This window comes from Danio rerio, chromosome 25, assembly GCF_049306965.1.
Source record: "Danio rerio strain Tuebingen ecotype United States chromosome 25, GRCz12tu, whole genome shotgun sequence".
In the NCBI taxonomy this organism is placed as follows: domain Eukaryota; kingdom Metazoa; phylum Chordata; class Actinopteri; order Cypriniformes; family Danionidae; genus Danio; species Danio rerio.
In genome coordinates this window covers 15,249,996-15,271,536 of record NC_133200.1, presented here as the reverse complement: position 1 = coordinate 15,271,536, position 21,541 = coordinate 15,249,996, and the positions used below count along the sequence as shown (strand labels likewise).

Sequence of the window (21,541 nt, the reverse complement as noted above, 5' to 3'; positions counted from 1 at the left end):
TTACATGAAACTTACGTTATTCAATCTATGTACTATAACATGTAATATGGGATCATGAAATGAACATTCAAAAAGCAACTCATTTAAACATCTTAATCATATTATTGTCTTATTCAGATTAAGGCAAATAATTAGATTACTGATAACCATGGAAACATAGTCAAAAGCCCCAACCCTAGAAAAAAAAGGAGTTCAGTATTTTGATGACAGTCTTTCCACAAGTTAGTAGTAAGCTAATGTAATGTCATAATGCAAATCTTGCATTCATTCTAACCAACAAATGATCAAAGGAAATATATTAATGTAATATAAATATATAAAATATGAATAGATTTTTACTTTAAACTTTAATTATATTTCATTTCATTTTCTTGTCGGCTTAGTCCCTTTATTAATCCGGGGTCGCCACTGCGGAATGAACCGCCAACTTATCCAGCAAGTTTTTACACAGCGGATGCCCTTCCAGCCGCAACTCATCTCTGGGAAACATCCACACACACATTTACACACACACACACTCATACACTATGGACAATTTAGCCTTCCCAATTCACCTGTACCGCATGTCTTTGGACTGTGGGGAAACCGGAGCACCCGGAGGAAACCCACGCGAAGGCAGGGAGAACATGCAAACTCCACACTGAAACACCAACTGAGCCGAGGTTCGAACCAGCAACCTTCTTGCTGTGAGGCGACAGCACTACCTACTGCGCCACTGCCTCGCCCTTTAATTATATTGTTTTAATAAAATTATTATTTTTTTAAAGATTTGGTCAAATAAAAAAATTTTCTAGAGTCATCCACCATAATTTTGTGGCTCAAACATATCGGTTCAGGCACCGTTTTGTCACCGGTACCATTTTAAAAGTATCGATTTAGCACCGGTATCGAAATAACCCCAAACAATACCCAACCCTCTTTAGGAAATAACACTCGTTGTAGAAGTCACAGGATGACTGACTGTAAAGGAGCGTGTAGCCTGGCACATTTGTTACCTACGACAAGTCTAAATTTTACCAAGAAGAAAATCTCATAATCTGACATAATGACTTTCGTAACCGACAATACAAATTGTGTGATCTAACTGAGGCTTTAGCTGATGATTTCATTTTGCATAATAAAAACTATATTAAACCTGATTTGTTTCCCTAATTCTCTAGATAGATATGCAGCAGAGTGCACAATTAACATTTTTTGTGATACTGAATTATTCTACACACCTTCTTATTGTATTTTTACAGAATTGCAGCTCTACTTTCATCAACAAACCTCTCAAATTCAAAAAACATCCTGTTTGAGCAGCTATAATTATTAAAAACCTTGCTTCAAACATGCCAGTACACGCCACATGACCCATGATTACATTTTTCCAGCAGCTGAATAACAGCTTTCTTACAGAAGTTAGTGAGCCCTGCAAATGCATCATGGGTCAGTAAACATTGATTATTTATGGAATTGATAACTCCTGCCCTGGGATACACTATTACCTCTTCGATACAGGAAAGAGAAAAGATACCTAGCGCAAACGCGATCAGATGAGACTAGAAAAGGGAGAGAAATACTCATGCCCACACACCAAGGGCAAGTGGGTGTAGATGTATTTTCAGTAAATCCATCATTCTATTTTGTAGCTTCCTGGTTGATCGCTAACACGTTTCATAAAAGCTACACAGCTCTTATAGAGTTTCTTATAGGCAATGAGATTAATTCACAGACTCTCAGAGGCTCCGGCAAATGTAGGAGTGCGGATTTGCTATTCGACCCCGGGTGCAGGTCACAGAAGGTAAAACAAATATGTTTTCCAAAAAACGGATTCGATTTTTCTGCAAGCTTTTGTCATCGGCGTAAAAAGTGAAACGAGGTCAAGTGTGGTCTGCAGGGCTTGACTGTCCCTGGGCTTTGACACATACGTAAAGCAAAAGTGTGAGAGAGCAAAACGGCTGCGTCTCAACCTGATGTGAGCAGTGAAGCTTGCTTGGCTCCTGAGGGACTGGCGGTCAATATCATCGACTGGACGATTAAAACGTGTTTATTGTTTTGGCGGTTTTCGTGGCAGGGGGGGATAAGAGGTTGAATGGATTTAAATGTACAAATGCTCGCTCTTGCTGGTGAAATGTTTTTCTAACCTTTGTAACCTTTTTATATGCAGAAATACATTGGGCCTGACTAAGGATTTTAATCTCTTGCGGAAATATCACATTTATACAGTAACTTCTACAGATCAACACTTGATTTGGTAGCTCTTGTGCAATAATAATATTAATTCAATATTAAAGGTGCAGTAGGTGACTCTCTTGAAAAACATTTTTTGTTGTGCTGGTTGAAAGTCTCTTCACATTCCAATAGTAAAGATTAAAGTAAATGATATAAATGTATTTATATGCATTTTTATATTCTGGTCATAACTAAAAAATGTTCATTCAATTAAATATTGTTGGGCAGACAATTACTATAAGTCTGATAAGTTGCCCAAACTGTCAGTCAGCAAATGTATATTTGTACATCTGCGCACCTCTATTCACACAGATTCACTATTTGTGCATGCACTCGCGCCACGTTTACGCCACATCAAAACTTTTTCAAATTCTGAATCATTATTTAAGTTACTTTTCCATGCTGGAGGAAGGACGACACCATGGCTAAAGTATTTCTTTTAGACAGGTAATGTTATGTTTTAAATTTATTTTAGTCATGCAAAGCTTATGTAGGTTTTCTTGTTTCAGGAGTTCACACTTAGCTGATGATCGATTATAAGCTTGTTTGGCATGCTGTCCGGGAGAGAGCCCTGAGCTCATAAGATCCTCGAGCTCGAGGCTCCCTCCTGTTTGCAAGGCGAGTTTGAGCTCAGGTAGATCTCGAGAACTTCCCTGCTGTAGTAGCTAATGAACAGATGATGATAGCTCTCAAGAGATAATTACTTACTAGGAGCATGTCTATGGTGCCGATATAAATCAATCGATTAACTATGGTTGCATGTTCTTGGACGGTGGTAGGAAACCGGGGAACCCGGGGGAAACCCATGTGAGCACAGGGAGAACGTGTAAACTGCACAGAAACATCGGCTAGCTTGGTGAGGAATAGAACCAGTGATGTTCTTGCTGAGACCCATCTAGGAAAGAAGGAGGAGTAGGGGTGGAAGGTGGTATTCTTCAAAACGAAGATGGCTGTGATATGAAACTTAGGCTATTTATAGTGGCTTAGGAATCGTCCGACTGGTGAATCTTAAATTGGATAATGCGATCATAAGCACGTGATCCTCTCGAAATTAGTTTATAAATAAACTTCACTTTTAATCATGTGATGTGAGTTTATGTACTTTGATTTTTATGTATTTTTATATGCGTTTTATGTGTTTTATGTACAGCACTTTGGTAATCATTGTGGTTTGTGAAAGTGTTATAGAAATAAAGTGAGTTGAGTTGAGTTGTGAATGGGCTATATGCATAGAAGTGTTGTTCAGCCACTGAAATCTTCTGACGAAAGATTAATGTGACTATTTTCAACTTCATAAGGGACCTTTTACATTATCCATAATGTAGATTTTAATTTAGTTTAACATCAAAACATCAGTCAATAGTACTATTCCGCCTAGCCTGCTTACTGAGCTGAAGTTGGTTTTATATTCTCATCACATTGGTATATTTTGAACAATGACAACCTGTGACGCGCTCCCTATATTGTTTACCATGCTACTTTGAATATTCTGTCTGAAATACCATGTAATTATTGCTTAGTAATAAGTGTAATTCGTGCACACCGCTGACCAAAAACTAAGCCTAAAGAAGTCGCTTTAGGACAAAGCACATGAGAGAGTGAGATCAGCGATGCCAAAAATATTGGACATTATGACAAGTATTGCTTAATACACAACTGAAAACAGCCTAGATACAGTTTTACATTCGAAATTAGAGCAGCCTCATCTCATAGTTTGACAACCTCACTACCAAAGTATAAAGTAGCCTAACTTTATGCTTACAATAGCTATGTTCCCATTCAAAAATGTGAATTATGTGAATGTGCAAAACCGGAATATCACATAAAAGACGTGCTAAAAAAGCTGCGTTTTCATCCAATGAGTCAAAAAGAAACTAAATCGTTACTTCCTGATTAACTGGCGAAAAATATCAAAAATAAAAACAAAATTTGCTGCGGTAAGAGAAGCTGTATGAATCTTTTCTTTATTTAATGAATGACTTGTGCCTCTGAAGACAATGCAGACACAAAATGAACATGTGGTGGCGTTTGAAGGTGTGAGACGCTGAGCACAGAGGCTTTTAACAATTATGGAGGTTATTAATAATATAATAACATGGGTAATTCATTTTAGAATGACCAAAACAACATTTTAGATCCAATGTTGTGTTATAAAAAACAAAAACAAAAAAGATTATTTATGACTATCATAAATAGAAATGTGGCAGAGTAAGAAGAATTATGTGTTTTAACCAGCCTGATATTACGGGGAATTGTGACTCTTTTATGAGCTGTCAGTTTAGTGGCTATTTGGTACAAATTAGGCTTAAGGAGGAGGCATTGCACCAAACCACACACCTAAACCTAAATATCATTTAGGGTTAAGCAAATTGTGCGAACGAAATTGAACAAATTCATACGAATTACTCACAAAATCAAAAAGTTGAATTGGTGTGAAATAGCTTTGGTTATAACAAATATTTACATGACAGATTAATAAAAATAAAGCAACTGGATAAATAAATAAATAAATAAATAAAGGATTTAAAGTTGGCAACACAGAGGCAAACTCCCCAACGTGAAGACTAAACTTTTCTCACTTACAGAGCATTATATCTCCCTGCTTCATGTGATATCATGTGTGTGTGCATGTAAATGACACAGGTATATCTAATAGCTCATATAATAATATATTGTATATATATATTGTAATAATATATAATAATATTTGTTAGCTACCTCTTTGCAAATATACTAGAGCATATTTGTGAGTTGGTTGATCAACATCACTCCCTGGTGAAGCCAGGTTGTTCTCAACATTATGCATGAATGAAGGTTACTACTAATGTTTGAGTTATTTCGAACTGTGATCAAAACTACCTGTGCATTAAAGAATTCTATTGCACACCTTCCAGCCAATCAGAATCAAGAATTTTCACAAAGCATGGATTAAGAGTAATTATATGACATTACCCCTTTTAATATATTTAATACATTAATAACATGTTAAAATTCAATATAAATATCCCTATTGTTACTGCAAAAATGTCACCAATTGTCAGTTATTTTAACCAATCATTTGGCTAAAAACACACACCATTCCATCAATAAACAAAACACTGTTTGAACAGCTCAAACAGATGCTTTTGATATTATCAAAATCACTGGCTTGACACATGCTTTAAGAGTTTGAATTTGTTTGATTGATTGTCTGATAAAACCAATTGGAATTGAGTTAAAATGAACCCATAAAGCAGTGCCCCTATTGACCTTATTCTAAAATGCGGAAGTGCGCCTGTTTTGGCGATTGTCTTAGAACTTCCGATTCAATCGCCTATGGGAGAAATATATATATAATATATAATAAACGGCAGAAAACGGTCAAACTACTTGCTCTACAAACAAATGTTTGCATGACTATACAGACCAAGTAGAATAATATAACAAAAAAATATCAAATTGCAACATCATGCAGCGTTATGAGCAGTTTTTAATGTCTAAAAATTAATGGAAGTGAATGAGACCGGAAGTCTCGAGCCAAAAAGATTCTAATGGCAGCTCCCGCTCGTTGGCGGAGAATAAGGTCAATACAACACGTGACATGTGATAAAAGCTATCTTTTCCATGTCATAACCCTCTGTAGCCAAGATGCGTAAAGTTTCTATTTCTATCTACTTTCCATTTCCACAACATCACGGCAGAACAGCAAATACTACTATAACAATGATCGGCTCAGATTATGTGCTTTTAAACGCTACCAATATGAGTTTGCATACCATTTTACGTCACATTTATTGCCATACTGAAAGCAGCAGAAGATAGTTTTATCATCTTATTAAAATAAAAATAAATACAATTGAAATAAAATAACTAGCAAATGGTTTAAAAATGACAAAACCTAGCTTATAAATAATGTTAAAAAGGTTTAAATATGTTTTAATTAGATTACAGTAAAAACCTTACCATTTTGTTGGGAGTGCAGTGGCTGGTATTTAAACGAATGGCTAGTATTTAAACATTTCTGTCGTATTGCGTTTAGTGCAGACAGTCACTGGAATTGTGTTGCATCGTGTGTTGTTAGGACAAGGTGTAATTCAAGTTGAGTAGTTTTATGAGTTCATGTTCATGAGTTTTGAATATGATTACATTTGATATATTTAGTCATATACAGTAATATCAAACAATTAGTGGCTTTTTTCATAAATATCAATTAATATATCGCAATCAGTTAAATTTCAGATGCAATATCTTTTTTTTTTGTTTAGCCAATAAAAAGCCAGAGCAGAACATTTGTGCATGTCAAAGCCACACTGCAGTGTTTCATTCCTGGATGAATCTGTTTTTGAGTTAATTTTTTGAGAATATTATTAGAAGATAATTAAAACATCAAAGTTGATCAGTCATTCAGACTAGGGCTGCGTAATATATTGTTTCAGCATCAGTTAGTTTTCAATTATTTCACATCGTAGGATTCAAAATGCTAAGTCTGTATTATAATTGATAATTTGCCTGTGTTTTTGAGGCCTGTGACTGTATGAGAATTTTAAAAGCATTTAGACATTATACCATTAGTAACTTTATCAACAATACATTTTTTATTAGTCAATTACTGTACCTAAATACTGTTAGATTCTAAAAACAATTAAACATTGTTTATTTCAATTGTAACTCTTCTTTATTGTATTTATCTATCTTTGTTTATTCCATATGTAGTAGGTAGTGCGGTCGCCTTAAAGCAAGAAGGTTGCTGGGTTGCTGGTTCGAACCTCGACTCAGTTGGCGTCTGAGTGACTCAGTGGGTAATGTTGTCGCCTTACAGCAAGAAGGTCGCTGGTTTGAGCCTCAGCCTGATCAGTTGGCATTTTTGTGTGGAGTTTGCATGTTCTCCCTGCGTTCGTGTGGGTTTCCTCCGGGTGCACCGGTTTCCCCAACAGTCCAAAGACATGCGGTACAGGTGAATTGGGTAGGCTAAATTGTCCGTAGTGTGTGTGTGTGTGTGTGTGTGTGAACATTTCCCACAGATGGGTTGCAGCTGGAAGGGCATCCGCTGCGTAAAAAACGTGCTGGATAAGTTGTTGGGGGTTCATTCCGCTGTGGCGACCCCGGGTTAATAAAGGGACTAAGCCTACAAGAAAATGAATGAATGAATGAATGTTTATTCCATTTCATCCAGATGCACACGCCTACAGAATAATCCCAAACAATCTAAAATAACTAATTATTTCTAAATAGAGATATTCAAGTCATCTGATAAAATTGTATTCATATTGCAATACATATCGCCAACTAACAAAATATTTCAACATTAGATTTTTACAATATCATGCAGCCCAAATTCAGACAGACACCTACTCATGGTTTAAAGGTTCTGGAGTACTTTTTTTAAAGTATTTGAACACATCTGTTTGTGTTCATCAGTTAAGACAATGTTAGCACCTGTCAGCTTTGATTGTGGGGAAAAATTGACAATTTTGAGCTTTTGTCAGCTAATTTCATCTTCCAGGTTTAAAATAATTTTTGGGGAGTGATCAAAATCGGTGATGTAGCATGAATCTGCTAGTGGAGTGATGACGCGTTGGTTTCTCAATATTATTCTTAGTAGAGTTTTCTTAACCTACACTCTCAGAAATAAAGGTACGCAAGCTGTCAATGGAGTGGTACCTTTTCAAATGATATGCATTTGTACTTAAAGGGTCCATATTGATGCCTCATAAGTATATATTAGTACCTAAAATCTTTAAGAGGAACATATTTGTAATTTTTAGGTCCTAATATGTACCCTTCCAGTATTAATATGGACCTTGTAGGTACAAATTTGTACCTTTCGAAAAAGAACCAGCCCAGTGACAACTTGCGTACCTTTATTTCTGATAGTGTATGATAAGACTTTGCTTCTTAATTATTCATGAGTACACATGCTTTCTGAAGGCAAGACAGACCTGCCAAGCTGTGAGACCTAATGGGTGAGACCACGTCTGCACGCGGCACGGGTTGTATGTGTTTGTTTCCAAGATCCATTAGGTATGTTGCATGTTTTTTCCCGCGATGCTGTCAGGGCCGATACAGCAAAGCTGTTAGTTTGCAGCAAGCATTTTTGTTGGGAGAGCTGAACAAGAATTGGAGAATGGCGGACTTTGTGTTTTATTAGTTGAGTTCGTTACCATTCAGACACATCGCCTATATCTGTGCTGCTGTGTTTGCCTATGTTTAAAATCTCCAGATTACCTGCAGGGTTAATGGTTGCTGCACTGCTAACCACTGTCTGCATTCAGACGCAGGGATTGAAAAGAAGAGAAGTCCTCCTCATTTATAGTCTTTAAATAAACACGATTATCTTTATAATGATATAACAAATTTTGGTTATGTATGAATTTACGAAATTATAAATGTAGCAGGGCATTAAATTACTTACTGTTTATTTCTTTGCATTTTAACTTTTTAAACGATAAAATCATGGATCTTCTCACAATTTGTGTCTCATTTTGTTCACTTCCTTCTTTTTACCCCTACTCTGCCAGCCACACCCACTCCTCCCTCTGCTTGCAGCGCTCCACGCCCATAACGATGCATTTTTAAAAAAAAACTCAGCGGTAGACTTGAACTGAAAGAGGGGGGTTTCATGGGTCTTTAAGTGTGATATGTTTACTCATGACAGACCTAAACCAGCAAAGACAGGAAACACACCTTGAAAAATATTAAATATACTACTACTACTACTACTAATAATAATAATAATAATAACAACAACAACAATAATTATTATTATAATAATAATAACAACAACAACAATAATAATAATAATAATAACAATAACAACAACAACAGCAATAATAATAATAATAATTATTATTATTATAATTATTATTAATAATAATATTATTATTATTATTATCTAATAAAGATACTTTTTGTCAGTCTCACAGCAGCCTACTGGCCAAACCAATATATTTTGGCATTGTGAAAAATTTATTATGGCAAAAAAACTAAATTTTATATTAAATTTAAAAAACTTAGCAAAATAGTTGAAAATAATGTGAATGTGGAGAAGGTGAAATCCTTAAACATTAAAAAACATTTTGCAGTTAAATACAGAAACAGTCATAATTATGAAAACATGCTTTCCATGACATTATCAAAACACAGCTCCCACTGCTTCTGCTGTAGAAACCACTCTGGCTTAGGTAAATTTAGACTCTTGGATTACTGTAAGCAGCTAATAATTCATGAAATCAAGAGAGCCAATCATTTTCTTGCCTTCTCGGCCCTTCCATGCGGCACTGAGATCTTGGATCTGCTCTCTGGGCTTTAACGCAAAGTGAGTGTTCTCCTGAATTTTGCATGCAAATGAATTTATTTTGCTGATGCAGAAAGAGACGATGTTCCCTGTGCTTTTCATGTCTCATGGTCAGTCCCTGCTGAAGTGTCAGATCAGCCAGAACCGAAGGGGGATGACAGGTGTTTTGCTAAAAATCCTCTATTATCTTGTATTTATTATTAGTATGGGCTGGATGGCGACTAGTCATCCATTAATGATAAACACAAACATATACTGGTGATTTCTCAATTATTAGCCAGCCTATTGAATTTTACTAATTATATATTTTTCCCCAAGTTCTGTTTAACAGAGAGATTTTTTAAACACATTTCTACAGGATGTACAGGAAAAAGAGAGTGACATTTAATACCTTTTCAGACCTTTTTTTAAACCTTTTTCCTTACATTTTAAATACTGATTGTAATAAACTAATCCTAAAGTAAAACATTATAATAAATGGTTAAACAACTGAAATAATGGCGCCTACGACAGCAGGAATAACGGTGTTACCTTGGTTACTACAGTAAACAAAATAGTGTGACATTAAATCTAGCAGGATTTTGTGGATTTCATAAACTACACACATGCTAATATTCTGTAGGAAGGCAAATTATCTTATGCATTTGTTTATATGGCAAAACATGTCTTTTTCACCAAGAAGGTTCATAAAGATTCCAAAGGCAGATACTGATAAGATCAGGGACTGATTAATATGTGTCTGGACTTTGGAGGTTTTACAATGTGGTAACATGTTGATTGGTCAATTTGTATGTGTCAGTATTTGGGCTTTGGTCACATGGTCAAGAAAGATACAAAATAGGTGTCTCTCTCCCCAGCTCTCTCTCTCTCTCTCTTTTATTTTATTCACATATATCAATAAAAAATAATAGATCAAAAAATAATAATAGATCAGAATAAACTGTACATTTAACAATCATCATTTTAGGTTAAAACAGTAATTAATAATTTCTATATTTACAATGATTGATTATAATAATCTAGATCTCTCTCTCTCTCTCTCTCTCTCTCTCTCTCTCTCTCAGGTAACTTTATTTTACAATTAAGCTGGGTACAATTAATATCATATGTTTTTTTATCATTTCATGTTTTATCATTTCATGCTGTTATTTTGTAACCAATTCAGTGTAGCTATAGCAAATTATTTTAAATTATTATTGTTATTAAACCATTTCTTTTTTTTTTAAGTATTTGTGAATTACTTTTGATTTAACATCAACACTTAATTGCTCCATGTTGCAATACAATACAATCACATAATAGCAACGCTTTCCCACATTTTAGCTATTAATACTGCCCTTATATCTGTTTGTGGTATAAGATTGCAGAAGGATGGTTTGACTAGAAATGCTGATAACTTTTTAGTCATTCAGCAAAACTACATTTCAAACCGCTGTAGTTAAAAAACCCATTCATTCATTTATTCATTCAATTATTCATTTATTTATTCATTCATTCATTCATTGTCCCTCATCTATCAGGGGTCGCCACAGCCGAATGAACCGCCAACTATTCCAGCATATGTTTTATGCAGCATGTTTTGTGCATTTTTTTTTTGTGTGGGGAAACCGGAACACCCAGAGGAAATCCACTACTGCACAAAGAACTGCCAACTGGCCCAGCCGGGACTCAAACCAGCAATCTTTTTGCTGTGAGGCGACAGTAGTAATCACTGAGCCATCATGCCGCCTCCACATCCCAATATTCATTAATAAAGAGAGATTAAATTCAGGCAAACTTTAGCCACTGATACAAAAGTAAAAACCTTGCAAAATAGTGTTTAAGACTTTTTAATACTTTTTACTTTAATACTTTTAATACTCTTTAAATTGTTTTATCAACTTTTAATACTTTTTAAGACCTAGTGGGCATCCTGTTTTACACATAATAGGTTTAATAACTAATTTCTAATAACTGATTTCTATTATCTTTGCCACGACAGTACAGAATATTTTACTAGATACATTTTCAAGACACTACTATTCATCTTAAAGTTACATTTAAAGGCTTAACTAGGCTAATTAGGCAAGTTAGGATAATTAGGCAAGGCATTCTATAACGATGGTTTGTTCTAAAAACACTGCTTGTGGGGGGCTAATAATATGGACCTTAATGTGTTTTAAAAAATAATAATTAAAAAAACTGCTTGTAGTCTAGCCGAAATAAAACAAATAATACTTTCTCCAGAAGAAAAAATATTATTGGAAATATTTTGAAAATGTCAATGCTCCATTAAATATCACTTGAGAAATATTTGAAATAGAATACATTTTTCACTGGAGGATTAATAGTTTTGCCCTCAACTATATATATATATATATATATATATATATATATATATATATATATATATATATATATATATATATATATATATATATATATATATATATATCATCAACGATGCATTTAAATGATCAAAAGTATGTAGAAACTAATTTACAGCAGATCCATAATTACTATAGACATTGAGGGGGTCAAGTTTCCCCTCCAATAATTAAAAATAGCCAAGTTGTCCGCCCCCTAAAGTCTAAAATTCCTGCACTCCATCACACAACACTTGTTACTGTCAAAATGATTGCAAAGGTCATTAAGATTAAAGTAGGCTGGGTTTTTTATTTTACAAAAGCAGTGCACAAATTCCAATGCATTAGATTATAAGGGTGCTTTTACATCTGTGGTTCGGTTCATTTGGTCCAGACCAATGGGGAACTACACTGTAGCATTTTTCTGCCGTTTTTGGGTCCATTTCATACCACACTGATTGCTTTGGTCTGCACTAGTTAAAAAAAAAACAAAATGCAGTCATGTGACAAAATCCACATCACTCATTGGCCCGATGTTATTGAACGTATTTCCTAAACAGCTTTTCGATTGGTCAGAATTAATGATCAGGAAAATGCCAGTGGAACTCCTGCAAGTAAACAAACGCAAAATGTCGCAGTTTACTATGGAGGGACGACTGTGCAGGCTGACTGAATCCCTGCTCATAGTATACTATATAGTTTGTATACATCACTTTAGACAAACTATACATTTTGAGAATTAAGCACGGCTGAAAAGCAACGTTTAATTGCATTACAAACGGCGAAGGCACAAATCACTTCAGGAGAAGGCGTGAATTCATTTAGCTAAACTGCGACATGGTCACCTTAAAATTAAAATTGTTGGTAAAGCGCTGTCAAAAAATATTTTTCCTCCACACCCCATAAGATGGGACAATGCATCGGACTATGGCAGCTGGATTAGTCCAAAAAGGCACAGTATTTTTTGCGGTTGGGTCTGTTTTAGTTTGGATCATGTTCTTACCACAAACAAATCGCTCCAGGATTCGTTTGAAAGCGTACTGAGATCACCTTTTCAAAGAAAGTCTCGCTTAGCTTTTTTGGTCCACTTTTGGTGAGCACTCGAGTGTGATTGCTACATTCACACCTGCCGAACCACACCAACAGGGAAAATGAACTCTACTGCCATTCAATCAAGCTAAATAAGGCAGGTGTGAAAACACCCTAAGTATCAGATTAATGTTGAAACAGAACTAGGTAACATTTAAGTATAGTCAAAATGTACTCTGAAACAACCGTTTAATGATAGTAATGTTAAAAAATATTATATCCAGTGATTACTATACTTTTTGATTACTATAGTGTTTCCAGTGTTTGCCATATTAAATAAAAAAACACATGTGAGTCTTAATATAAGACAAGTAACAGTTGGTGTTTTCAACATATTAGGCCTAATAAAAGTATATACATGCAACTTTTATAAGATTCTTTGCAAAAACCTCAAAATAAGTACTTCTGATTTAGTATTTACATTATTTTTTGTTTACACCTTAGAAAACAATTTGTTAAAGACATGGTCACTGCCCTTAATTTAGGGTATTGGGGCACAATTTACAAATAATGTTATATTCATCGATGTAAACTGTATTGTGGTTTTCACAAAATAAGCACAGCTGTTCTGAATATTGGCAATAATACGAAATCAGCATGTTAGAATGACTTTGACACTGGAGCGTGTGATTTCTAAAGACTTCTTTAAAAATGAATAAAAAATAAAGACCCCAAACATGTTTTATATATACAGCTATGAAAAAATTAAGAGACAACTTAAAAAAATCTCCTGATTTACTATTTATATCTGTGTTGCAGTAAAACAGCCTGATTGATGTTTTATTCTAAACGTACTCATGTTTTTTTCAAATAAATTCTTAAAATAAAAATATTGTTGTTCAGTGCTTTTTGTTGTTGCATAAAATAAGAAAAAAGTGCCGTCCCAGCAAACAATTTTGTGTTTATTAGACATCTAAAAGACATCTAAACATAGAAAGCTTGGCTAAAACCAGGCTAAACTTGGGCTGCAGTGAAAAGACAATAGGCATCTAAGAATAGCCCAAAACAAGACCATTCCTCAAACAGACAAATTAGACAAACTTTATATGTGTAGTCGTACATTTCTGTTTAGTTTAGTTTTGGCCTATTCTAAGACGTCCATAAGATTTTCACTGACAGCCCAAATTCAGCCTTGTTTTAGCCAAGATGACTATGTTTAGACGTCTATTAGACATCTACTAGACTTCTTTTAGAAAACAACAAATGCTTGCTAGGATGCTTTAGACATTTTTAGACAATGTTTTAACTTCAGAAGAGTAAATCCAATTAGATGCACAATGAAAAAAAATAATTAATTGGATTTACTATGTTTTAATGTAAGTGGTTGCGAACAATTTATATGAGCTGAAATTAAACAAACAAATAAACTTAGTAATGTTCAACTTAATTTGTTTGTTCATATTCAGCGCTTATAAATTGTTACCTTACTACTTACCTTAAAAAATTAGTAAATCCTAATATTGATATTAATACTAAATATTAGGAATTACAAAAAAATGCAGGATGCTAAAACCTACATTTGTAGATCTACCTTTTGAAATACATATTCACTACTATCAACAACACATATATAGCAAACGACAGAATATTTAAAGATATTTAACCTAATAATTACTTGACTATCTGTCTGCCAAATGAATGCACAAACCTTCAAGGCATCCTATTGAGCTATTTTAGATCACAATGACATGCTCTGAAAATAAAACTGATTTGGGTCTTGCTTATAACCACCTACTTCTAAGATTACTAGGTTTTTAAACCATATTGTGTTGCAGTTACTACAATTCATAAATTACATCTAAAAAAATTAAAACAATCCCACTCCTTTAACAAGCCACAAGGTGGTTAAAGGTCCCATGAAGTGCTTTGAAATGTCATTTTAGTTTGATGTTTGACATAATTTAAACTGAAAGCTGAAAACAGGGTGGGACATACTGTAGCTCTTCCCTTAAAAAAAAAAATAACAGTCAATAGTGTTTTGTTTTTATCACAGCTCTGCCAGTGAGAGTGGTTGAGCTCAAGCACATGGCAATAGCGTCTTGAAGAGGATGGGACATGTCAGATACTAGAGAGCATTTGATTGGTCAGAAGATTAAATTTGAGGTGATGTCAAAAATATCAATGCATGTCGGTGCCAATAGCCTAGTGGTTAAGTGCGCTGACGTATGGCACCATGGTGCTCATGGCGACCCCAGTACGATTCCCGGCTTGGGGTCCTGTGCTTATCCTTCCCCTCTCTTTGCTCCTAATGTTTTCCTGTATTTCCGTCACAGTCCTATCTAATAAAGGTAAACACCCCCTAAAAATTATTATTGAAAAAAAAAAAAAAAAAAAAATATATATATATATATATATATATATATATATATATATATATATATATATATATATCAATTTATTATAGGCAAAAGTGACAAATTGCAAGCTCTGCATGTTTATATTTTCTTCTCAAAGCAAATTTTGTCACTGTAGGTCAAGTAGGTCTGCACAATGTATCATTTCAGTTATGATATTGCAATGTGTGCATGCGCAATAGTCACATCGCAAGATATGCAATGTTGAGTCGGAATTATAGTTGACAAGGAGCCACAGAACACATGCGATTTAGAGTCACTGCTAAATTTAACCATAATAGAGTAAAAGTTTATCATTTGCATGTGGTTTTAGGAGTTCAAAACAATTGGGCGCAAGAAATTATGATGTTTGGAGGTGCATTATTGTAATTCTGTATGGTATATGAGTCTGTCTGTGAGTTGAAAAACTAAGTTGATAGCTCAAAGATAGTAGGAAAACCACTGATGAAATTATGACGTTTCGTATTACAAGAACATCACAAGGCTGGCAAGGAACATCATTTCGAACCCTAGTCATTTGTTGAATCGTGACTTTACACCATTAAAATCTAACCATCGATTTGAAGTCCTAAGTTTTAACAAAAGTTAAATTAAAACAGATAGTGATTGCTCTTTAGAGATGACTACTTACTAGGAGCATGTCTATGGTGCTGATTTGGAATTAGTCAATTAACTTAAGTTGCATGAAATCGGGGAACCCGGGGAAACCCACGTAAGCACGGGGAGAACGTGTAAACTCTGCACAGAAACATCGGCTGGCTTGGTAAGGATTAGAACCAGTGACGTTCTTGCTGTAAGGCAAAAGTGCTAACCACTGGGCCAGCATGCCACCCATCTAGGAAAGGAGGAGAAATAGGGGTGGAAGAGGGATTCTTCAAAACAAAGATGGCTGTCATATGGAACTTAGAGTACTTATAGTGGCTTAGGAATCGTCTGATTGGTAAATCATGAATTGAATAATGCGGGCCAATTGCAAGCAATCATAAGCATGTGATCCTCTGGAAATTAGTTTATAAATAAACTTCACTTATTTAATATTTTTAATTAATAATCTGGGGTCGCCACAGCGGAAGGAACTGCCAACTTATCCAGCATAAGTTTTACAGCTGCAACCCATCACTGGAAAATATCCATACACACTCATTCACACGAATCCACTACGGACAATTTAGATCAACATCTGTAAGGTGTGAATAATAACAATACAGTAAACCTCAAACTCTGTAAACAAAACAAATGATCATAATCAAATATGAGCTTAAAGAACCAGCCATCATTATTGAAATACATACTGAAACATTACAAATTGTGAATTTGGATGACTACATAACCCCATGCTAAACAATCTTTCAGATGGGGAGCTAGTGGCTGGGTTGCACAAGAAAAGAAACCAAAAAGCCACTCTGGTGGCATCCTTACATCTTTTTATATTTACAGTCTCTTCACTGCTGCTTTACGGCACTCTGGTGTCTCTCGTATCTAGGTCTCGTATCTATGTACAAAAGTAAAAAGCACTGTAGTGTTTGTGTGTGCACTGTTTGTCTGAGGTAATTAGTATACCGTTATTACTGAAATGTGTATATTCCATACAAAGGGTCAAGCAAATGGGTTAGTTCTATTTGCATGAATCGCGGTGCTCACGTGGCATTCTGAAAAGTTCTGATATTTTCAACTAGGTGAGGCTGGAAAATGCTCGCGTCACGTGTATGTGTGTGCCGCTTGCACAACATGTGCATGACGCTCCAATGTGCGTTTCATGCAAGTTGCACTCCTCCATTGGAAATGACAAACTTAGAACCTAAGTTTATCAGCCTTGCTTCCAAGGCGCGCGCTCAGCATCCACATTAACAAAAACTAAAGTCTTCATACCAAAACTTACCCAAATACCGAATCTTTTTTTATCAATATTAAATGGTGTTTGGTCAATAAATGCCATAGTGCAATTTTGTTTATTGTTTATAGTCCAAATATCTACATTTCCAGGCAAAAATATAAATATTTTACGTATCCTGTTGGTAGATAATGTTGCTTGGATAAACTCATAATTGTCACTTATTTCTTCTGAAGATGAAACACAAAAATAGTTTTATTTGATCTAACAATTTTTAGATATTGATACTAGAAATGAGACAAAGCAAAGTAAGAATTCTTTTTTTTTTTGCATTGTGATAATTCAATTTCTGTACCTGAATACTGATAGACTCTCCAGAAAGCAAAATGGTCAAATGAACCACGTTGTGAAAGAATATCTATCGAAGAAAAATAAAACATTGCAATATCAGATTTTACCAATGCAGCCCTATTCTTAAGGCTAACATACTGCTACTAACATCTAAAATAAGCTTTATTTTGATTTGACGTCGGACTTAAAGATGGTCAATGTGAGCTCTTATCTCAATACTTCATAGCTGTCCTTGCTGCTTTTTAGGACTTGACAGGTTACAGATCCAGAGTACCTCGGAGGCATTAAAAATTTACGACATCCAATAAATGCAAGATCACTCTCAGACAACTATCGGATCCAAAGCCCAACTTCTACAAAGAGTTATGATAGGTGATTACCGGCCTGACATTTTCAACTTCCAACTGAATTCAGAGTGTCAAGGTTACACCCTCATTCATTAAAAGTGAGAATTAAAAAAAAGATAAGCCAGATTGCCTGCGCAAAGGTTAGCCCTTTCAATGCAACCCAGACCAAAGAACTCTGGAGACATGGAGGTGGGGGGAGTTTTCTGCACAGGAAAGACCTCTGTGCATTCACAGCTTTCTCCATCTCCTGGATCTCTAAGCTCCTCGGTCTCATTAAAGATGTAACCATGACCTTTCCTCGTATTCACAAACTCAGACTGTGCACAAACATTCGTGTGAATGATTCAGCAGCAAGTTCAAGATGAAGTGCCCTGCATTGGTTCGGACATCACTTGTTCCAGCTGATCAGGGACCTTTCCATCCCTTCAGCAAGCAGAAAAAAAACATAAGCTTAAGGAAACCCAATCGTTTTCTTACCTCGATGAGGAAGTCTCCTGTTCTTAAACCAGCTTTCCATGCCACCCCTCCCTCATCCACAGACTCCAGATACTGTAACGCAGGGAAGGCTGGAGTGGGAGTGAACTCCTCAATGGGGGTATCCGCTAACGTCCAGGCCGATCCAGGCGAGACAGAAGCAAAAGAAAGAGATTGTGAGAATCAAAAGACATTGTGCTAGTTTTAGGAGCCCAGATTAAAGCTAAATCTTAGACTACACTTCATTTTAAGTAAAACGTTTATGAAAATGTATATTATTATTAATACTATTATTAAACATTTAGTTTATTTTTATACTATTTGTTTTGTATTTATAAACATATTTTTTTCAATTATAAATTTATATTATTTGTACGTTAAAACATCTATATTTATATATATTCATCATATATATATATATATATATATATATATATATATATATATATATATATATATATATATATATATATATATATTATTTAATAAATATATGTAAAAATATATGTAAATATTTAAATGCTTTATCTTACCTATAAATTATATATACACATTGTAAAAATAAATTAGATATTCAATATATTTTATGAGTAAAACATATACATGTCTACACAGAAAAAACTTTCAAAAAGTATCTAAAAATAAGCCATAAAATGTGTCTATATATTTAAATACACACGTATTAGTTGTTTTATTATAGATAGATAGATAGATAGATAGATAGATAGATAGATAGATAGATAGACAGACAGACAGACAGACAGACAGATAGACAGACAGACAGACAGACAGACAGACAGATAAGATAGATAGATAGATAGATAGATAGATAGATAGATAGATAGATAGATAGATAGATAGATAGATAGATAGATAGATAGATAGATAGATAGATAGATAGATAGATAGATTCATTCATCATAATATAATATTATTATTCAGGCAATGTATTATTCATCATCCTCTATTCCATAATTCAACTTGACATTACTCAAAGACATGCTAAAAACAACATGCTTTTACACGTATGATGTGAATGAATGCAATTCCTATGAAACGAGTTCATGCTAGCACAATGGATAATGAGTGCAGTTAAACAAGAGCATCTGGTCGGATGAGACATGATGCAAGCTGCAATGCATCCATCCGACCAAATCAAAAATGAATGCAGGAGTTGGGACATTTATATAACCAGAGAAAATGCATGCATGGATGTCACCGCTGACAGTGTGGGGAGAAGCACTGGTCTGGAGCCTGACAGAACGAGGGCCATCGCGAGAGCTGATGCAGAAAACAGTCAAACAGTGCACCACATGCAACTTCAAGATGAGCTGAAACTGAAAGCAATGCAGCTGCGACACTTTGAGGAGCAGTTTAAGGGATTGTTCACCACCCAAAAAGGAAAATTTCTGTCATCGTTTAGTCAGTTGTTCCAAACCTGAGTGTTTTCTTTATGATAAACACAGAGATATTTTGAAGAATGTTGTACAGCCATTGTCTTTAATAGTATTTTTCTTACTATGAATGTCTGTTTCCAACATTCTTTACAATATCTTCTTTTGCTTTCAGCCGAAAGAACAAACTCCTCTAGAGAGTGAGTAATGATGATTAAATTTACATTTTGGGGGTGAACTATCCCTTTAATGCATCGCAAATGATTCAGGCCATTTATATAAAGGATTTGCAAGTGAATTAAACTCTTCAAGCACAGCAGGAAACAGCTGGACTGTCAGGAAGCCCTCGAGACAAAGTGCCAGCAAAACCCTAATGCAGTCAAACACAAGCCAAGCACATGGAGCAGGGAGTGGGTGGGGGTCTCTGTTTACACTTCACAGATTTGACAAGCCCACTTAAATTCATCGCAGTCAAGTGATGGACACGCTGACACCAAGAGACGCGTTAATCCACAACTTCTTGACATGGATGCAATTCATGCAGCTCAAGCCACGCAGACACATCACATCAAGTGCGCGCGCGATGACGCGCTTTGAAATCAACAGAAATGACGTTAAGTGAGGGGGTACATAAAACGGGGATTGGGATAATAGCGTTAAATGAAGAACCAACAGCGTCTGATTCTCGAGGGTGTGAAGCATGAAGTGAGGAACAGTTATGATAACATGTCCGTCTTTTCCCTACCTTTCGCCCCTCTCAACACGAACCCGAATCCCTCGTTATCCTTCTTCTGCAGCACGACAGTCTTTTCGTTGATAACGCAGTCGCTGTGGAGAAAATTCCGCGCATAACGACCATTATTACAGCCTATCATCCTCATCATCGCCACCGCCGCGCGCGCGGAGTGATGCTTCATCCTGACAGGCGTCGGCTGAGCGGAATTAATCATTTTTGCGACGAAGAGCGCGATGTGAAGAGAGTTGTAACCGCGGAAAAAGCTCACCGCCGGCTTTATCTGTCGAAGAAGGAGCTGTGACACCGGTTAAGAAAGGCAGGGCCCGGTCGCCGGCGAGAGAGCGTGTCGTAAGCGCGAGACATAACCGCCAGATGAAGGATGAAAATCACCAGAGGAAAACATGAGCGGTAATCGTGGAGGAATGGGGATGGAGGAGAGAGAGTGAGAGAGCGGGAGAGAGGGAGTGGGAGAAAGAGAGAGAAAGAGAGAGAGCGGGAGAGAGAGATAGAGAGATAGAGATAGAGAGAGAGAGAAACGGTTTACAGTGCTACAGAGGAAAGAGGGAGCGCGCGAAAGAGAAATGAAGAAGGTATACATGTGCGCGCGCACTGGCCTTTGCTGAGCGCGCAACCTAAAACAATTTTATGCCTTCGTTAAAGGTTGAAATAATTTAAGGAAGCTTTTGTATTTTAGCCTTCTTATGTAGTTTAACGTTTCAAATTATTAATTAAATGGATAGATTCTCCAAAAATGAAAATTACTCACTCTTCACTCACCCTCAAGTGGTTACAAAACTTAATGTGTTTCTTAATTATTCTGAACACAAAAGGAGAAACTTTAAAGAGAGGTGAATGGCTGTAACCGCTGACTTTCATAGAAAAACAAATACTATGGAAGTCAATGTTTAAATGTTTCCAGCCTTCTTCAAAATATCTTCTTTTGTGTTCAGGTTTGGAGGTGAGTAAATGATGACAGAATATTCGGTTTGAGGTGAACTATCACTTTACTATCCCTTAACTTTGAGTATTTTTTTTTATGGAACAAACATAAAAATAAGTATCTAATCGCAAACTTTAAGAAAATAACCTATGGTTTTATAATGGCAAAAGTATAGCAAACAAGGTTTTGAAGT

General features: G+C 35.5%; 1 protein-coding gene across 3 annotated transcripts in view; it reads right to left on the bottom strand.

Annotated features, from left to right (window-relative positions):
• shank2b (SH3 and multiple ankyrin repeat domains 2b) overlaps positions 1-21,541 on the bottom strand; it is a 237,950-nt gene that overhangs the window by 37,556 nt on the left and 178,853 nt on the right. For all 3 annotated transcript variants that reach the window (XR_012399921.1, XM_017354089.4, NM_001128347.1), the window contains 2 exons: positions 20,418-20,500; positions 18,282-18,406 (listed from right to left, as the gene is read on the bottom strand). Coding sequence is in view for 2 of the 3 variants with exons in the window: in XM_017354089.4 (XP_017209578.1) it covers positions 18,282-18,406; positions 20,418-20,500 (208 nt within the window). In the remaining variant the exon portion in view is untranslated. The remainder of the gene's footprint in view (positions 1-18,281; positions 18,407-20,417; positions 20,501-21,541) is intronic.